Source organism: Microcebus murinus, chromosome 4 (assembly GCF_040939455.1).
Source record: "Microcebus murinus isolate Inina chromosome 4, M.murinus_Inina_mat1.0, whole genome shotgun sequence".
NCBI lineage: Eukaryota > Metazoa > Chordata > Mammalia > Primates > Cheirogaleidae > Microcebus > Microcebus murinus.
In genome coordinates this window covers 51,754,239-51,760,238 of record NC_134107.1, presented here as the reverse complement: position 1 = coordinate 51,760,238, position 6,000 = coordinate 51,754,239, and the positions used below count along the sequence as shown (strand labels likewise).

Here is a 6,000-nt window from a genome sequence, read left to right as displayed (position 1 = left end):
TGAAGAAACTAGAGGTTAAACCGTGCGTTTTTGCTGACTGGTAGACTCGGGCTGGAATTGGGGAAGATAAATGGTAGAAATAGACTTTAGTAGGGCAAGATAAGTCCTGACAAATGGTGATGAAATGAAGCGGAACTCTCAGGGCTGCCACAGTGAAGGGCTGACATTCCCTTTGCTTCTGCGCCTTCCCTTCAATGGGGCCATCCTTTCCTCTGCCCCAGCAGGTCTCCTTTTGACCTTATTGGCCTTTGACCTCATTTGACCAAAGTCATTAAAGCAGCTCCTTCTTTTCCTACTCTTTCCAAATATCCCTTTCTTATAAAGATTTTTTTCCTTTTTTCTTAAGGCATATATGTATGCATTAAAGAACATAAAGGAAAACAAAACCAAACTTTGAGAACCACCTGGTTTTGCAAACTCTTGGTATTTATTCTTCTTTCCGTATTGTCCAGATTTAGCCTAGGATTGGAGAGAAGATGCACTGTGACTTCTTGGAGATTGGAGAGGAGATGCTTGGTGATTTAATCAGACCGGAATTAGCCAGCAATATTCATTATCCTAGGATGCTAGAACTCCTCCAGAACATCTGGTGCAGCCACGCTCATTTTATACATGGAAAATTTGAGCCCAAAGAGCTCAATGACCATTGTGAAGAGACATTAATTGAACAGCTACGATCAGAAAGACACTCTTCTAGGTTTGCGTAAGTTCTTTCATTAAATAAATGGCCTACCCTTTTTTTTTTTTTTTTTTTTTGAGACAGAGTCTCACTCTATCGCTAAGCCTGGAGAGCAGTGGCCCCATCAGAGCTCACTGCAGCCTCAAACTCCTGAGTTCAAGTGATCCTCCTGCCTCAGCCTCCCCAGTAGCTAGGACTACAGGCTCCCGGCACCACAACTAGCTAATTTAAAAAAATGTTTTTTGTAGAGATGGGGTCTTGCCATGTTGCCCAGGCTGGTCTCCAACTGCTGGCCTCAAGTCATACTCTCGCCTTGGTTTTGCAAAGTGCTGGGATTATAGGCATGAGACACTGCACCTGGCCTGGCCCACCCACTCTGATTAGATAGTGGAGCGATTTGCTGACTTCTTGTCCTCCCTTATCTCCTGTTATAAAAGGACAGAAACACCAAGAACAGAGGCATTCCCTGGTTCAAACCCTTCATAGATGTGAACTGACCCTCAAGAACTGGGGTTAGAATGAAAAGGTTGTCGGACCCTCTGATTTCATTTCTTTTCTCTTTTCTTTTCTTCCTTTCTTTCTTTTCTTCTTTCTCTTTCTTTTCTTTCTCTCTCTCTCTCTTTATTTTTAAGAGCCATCTCATCCTAAGACCCTCTGATTTCTAACTCGCCTCAACCTCGTCTTTGTGCCGCCAGAGCCCACTACAGAGCAGATGTCAATAAACGTTTGCAAAATGAACGCACCAATTTCCCTCAGAGGTTCTCCCCGCCTCCCCCAACCCCACATTTTCCCCACTTGGGACTGCCCTAACATTTGAGCCCGCTAAGGAGACTCTTTCGGGTCTTGTTCGGCCTCCTCAGACAGTGAACCCGTCCCCAGTGCAAGACCAGGACTCCCTTTTTCAGTGCGGGACGCCAGCTGGAGCCAAGCAGGCTGTTGAGCCCGTCTCTCGTGTTTTTTCTCGGGATGGGGGGGCATTGGTCTGGGAAACATTAAGGGGATTCGGAATGGTGTCTACTGTCCTTCCCAGGACAGAAGTCTACGCCTTCCCACCAGCAGGAGCGACGGGACCTGTAGACCCGCGCCGCAGCTCGAGAGCGCGCGGCTCTAGGCAGGCGCCTGGGGGGCGGGGCCAGGGGCGGGGCCAGCCGAGGTCAGGTGACCGCGCTGCAGGCGGTGGCGGCGCAGGCTGAGGGGCGGCAGAAGCGCTGAGGGGCCGGTGGGGCAGGAGGGGCAGGAGGGCCAAGGCCATGGGGGGCTTGAAGGACGAGCTGCTCAAGGCCATCTGGCACGCTTTCACTGCGCTCGACCTGGACCACAGCGGCAAGGTCTCCAAGTCCCAGCTCAAGGTGGGCGCCCCCCGTCCGGGCCCCTCGCCGGGCCCTCGCCCGCGCGCTCTCCACTTCCCCTGAGTGGAAACCGGACCGGCGGGCCGTGACCGCAGGGAGGGGCGGGCCGAGCCGGACTGCGGCCGGAGGCCTGCTTGGGGTGGAGGGTGCAGAGACCGGGATTTGGTGTTTTTTGGTTTCCTCTGGCCTTCAGGCTGTGCCTGCGGGCGGGTGTGTTAGTTCCCGCGGGTCTGGGGGGAGTGGAGCGAGGAAGGCTGGGGCGGGGTGGGGTGTGTGAGGGGCCAGTGTGGTTCCCTGTTGGCGCCGGGGGCCCAGAAAGTTTTGAACTCTAAGGGAGCGGTGGGACGCTCCTTTAGGACGACCTTCCCAGATTTCCCTCGGGGAGAGGAAGGGACTTGCCCAAGCTCACTGGGCAGAGCCTTCTCCAGCCCACGTCCCGACACCTGGGCACTCCTCAAAACGTGCAGCTGCTCCCGAGGAGCCAGGGCAGGTCAGAGGAGGGAGAAGTGCCCCAGAGCCCGGCTTCCACCGTCCTCCGGCTCTGGGAGGCTTTGGCGGTGAGGCACGCTTTCTGAGTGAAAACCTCCCCGCCCAGCGTCTTCACGTCTGGAACTAGTCGAGAGGGTGAGCAATGTCCCACAGGGAACTTAGTTCCGGGTGAGGAGCACTGATCTTTCTGGCACCCTGCGAAGGCGACTGCTTGTGCAGTATCGTTATTGTGACTGCCAGAGATCCCATCAGTAAGTGAGAATATAAGGTACAAATAAAGTGATGCTTGCAAATTGAGTAACCCCGAGCAGGGAAAGTGGCACTCAGCCAGGAGAAATTGGCAACTTCTTGAAAGTATAAAATATAGTAACAGATGAGAAGAGCCATTCACGGGCATTTTCAAACATATACATTTTGGATCTGAATGTCTGGTTTTCGCTAAGAAAACCATTCTGGGAAGGAATTTCTAAAGATTGGGTTTGCTTTGTATATATGAAGGTTCTTGTGAGTAGTGGCTTTTATGCCAGTAGGATTTAGCATTCTCCCTTGTCTTCTTTTTTCCCTCCTGTCTTTTTCTTATTCACAGACTCATAGTTTGTTAAGAGTCCATGGAGTCTTAAAAATTCAGTGCACTGAATTTTTATTTTACTTTATGTTAAGAAATTACCAAAGTAAAATTGACTTTTTTGGTCTACAGTTCTATGAGTTTTAACAGATGTGTAGATTCATATAACTACCACCACAACCAGGATTTTATGGGTTCCCTTATCTCAAAAGGCTCCCTCTTGCTGCCCTACCTTCCTCCCACCCCTAACTGCTGGCAACTGTTGATCTGTTCTAATTGCTCTAGTTTTGGCTTTTCCACAATGCCATATAAATGGAGTTATATAGTATGTAACAGTTTGAAATTGGTCATTTTTACTCAGCATTAAGCCTTAGAAATTCATCTATCTTTTGTGTACCAATAATTTTTTTATTGCTAAATAATATTCCATTGTATAGATGTGCCATGGTTTTGTCTGCTCTCCCTTGAAGATTTATTTATTTCCAGTTTTGTGGGATTAGGAATAGAGCTGCATTTTACTTTATACTGTTTTTACTTTTAATTTACCTATACCACTTTATTTAAAGTGGTTTTGTATAGATAGCACAGAACTGGGTCTTCTTTTTCTTTTTTTTTGACACGGTGTCACTCTGATGCCCTGGCTAGAGTACAGTGGTATCATCATAGCTCACTCCAGCCTCAAACTCCTGGACTCAAGCGATCCTCCTACCTCAGCCTCCTGAGTAGGTAGGACTATAGGCATGTGCTGCCACGCCTGACTAATTTTTTCTATTTTTAGTACAGACAGTCTCGATATTGCTTAGGCTGGGCTCAAACTGCTGAGCTAAAGCCATTCTTCCTCCTTGGTCTCTCAGAGTGCTAGATTACAGGTGTGGGCCACAGCACCAGCTGTCCAGAGTATGCTGGACAGCATGCCTGGCAGGAGGTGTTAAATCCTAGTTTGTAGATTTTGCCCACAAGATGTTGATAATGCACTATATAACTTGAATTTTGTCTGTCCTTTGTCTATGTAAGAGACTTTGGGATTGAGTCACTTCTGTTCATCTTGTCAGTGTTTGTGAAATTGAAAATATTTAAAATTTTTATTTAGGTCTCTCCTTTTTGGTGTTTGAAGTTCTGTGTCCCATTGGATAGGAATAGAATTTTTGCCTTAATTTGTTGATTGAATGATTCATTCATTCAATAACCTTTTGTGTGTCTACTGTGTGTAAGGTACCATGCTAATTTAATAAAAAGGTTAGTTTTTTAAGTTCATAAGAGTTAATACCTCCTTGGAGTAAATATATAATTGATAAACAGCAGACTAAAAATTATATACCCAAAATGATGGTTAAAATTTATTGCTTTAGGAAGCTGTAAGGGTATTCTAAAATGTTTTGACTCTTGTTTTGAATTACCTTCACAACTTTTGACATACAGAATGGATAAATTCACTAAATAGTATATATAATGGGTATGGCAGTGAAAGGTAGGGGGAAAATAAACAAATATGAATCTTTGCCTTCAAAGATTTTAAATTTTGGTAGGCAAATTAAGAGACTAAGCGACCATTAGAGAAGGCACTCTCTATAGATTTAGATTATAATACTCAGTTACTGTATCCTTAAAAAACATAAAGTCTGATGGTAGAGAGAAGAAATTCAGGAATATTGAGTAGAAGATGCTGAGTGTGACAGACGATATGGGGCCATGAGAATTTAGAGGAAGAGGCAGTTACTTCTTACCGGTGGGATTGCTTCATGAAAAAAGCTTGTTTGAAATGAATTCTGAAGGAAGCTAGGATGTGGTTATGTAGGAATGGGAGAGGATTAAGCCCATTCTATTCATTCATTTATTTAATGGATATTTATTGACTACTGTTCACTCTGGGGAACCCTGTGAACTACTGTGAGAGACAGAAATTAATCAGGCATTTATGGGGACTTCTGTGTGACTTATTTTGATTTGGGTGCAGGATATACATGTATGCTCTTCTGTGTGTGTGAGAGAGTTATTGCTGGTGATAAAGCTGTAGAAATAGATTGGGAAAAGTTATGAGGGGAGCTATTTAGAGAAGAAATGATATAGTTTTTTTTTTGTTTTTTTGAGACAGAGTCTCACTCTGTTTTCCCCGGCTAGAGTGCCGTGGCTTCAGCTTGGCTCACAGCAACCTCAAACTCCTAGGCTTAAGTGATCCTTCTGCCTCAGCCTCCCGAGTAGCTGGGACTACAGGCATGTGCCACCATGCCTGGCTCATTTTTTCTATATATTTTTAGTTGGCCAATTAATTTCTTTCTATTTTTAGTAGAGGTGGGGTCTCTATCTTGCTCATGCTGATTTTGAACTCCTGACCTCAAGCAATCCGCCCGCCTCGGCCTTCCAGAGTGCTAGGATTACAGGCGTGAGCCACCGAGCCCAGCCAAGAAATGAATTAGTTTTGAATATGTAGGGTATTTTTTTTTTTTTTTTTTTTTAGGTCCTTTGTCGTTGGATGCTCAGCTGGAGATGATGTTTTTGGGACGTGTAGGCTGTCAGTACAGAATCTAGTAGTTGAAGCTTGGAAAAAGGAGAGAAAAGAACCATTGACAACAGTCTTCGGGAATAGATGGAGTAGGTGATGAGAAGAAGGGGATCAGATAAGAACCACTTTGGGACAACATTGAAGCTGAGGGAGAAGAGAGTTTTAAGGAAAACATGATCTATTATCTTTAAGAATTAATTTATTAGTGTTATTGTCATATATACATATATATGTATATATATATTTGGAATTTATAAAGTAATGAAATATATTCTTCCATTTCATAGCTCATAAACTACATATTTCTTCTGTAAAGATAAGCTGTGAAAAGTGTACATTATTGACATCATCTTGGGAATAAATATATTTCTTTTAAGAAGATTTATTTTGTAATGTAGTATTGAATTTAGATAAATGT

At 44.5% G+C, this 6,000-nt stretch overlaps 1 protein-coding gene across 2 annotated transcripts in view; it reads left to right on the top strand.

Annotated features, from left to right (window-relative positions):
* The first annotated feature begins 1,854 nt into the window (after window positions 1-1,854).
* The window catches only part of SWAP70 (switching B cell complex subunit SWAP70), a 70,640-nt gene continuing 66,494 nt past the window's right edge, over window positions 1,855-6,000 (top strand). The window contains exon 1 of one of the 2 annotated variants that reach the window (XM_012784022.2): window positions 1,855-2,028. In XM_012784022.2, coding sequence (XP_012639476.1) covers window positions 1,930-2,028 — 99 coding nt within the window. In that variant the 5' untranslated portion in view covers window positions 1,855-1,929. The remainder of the gene's footprint in view (window positions 2,029-6,000) is intronic. The other variant, XM_012784021.2, reaches the window with a different exon arrangement.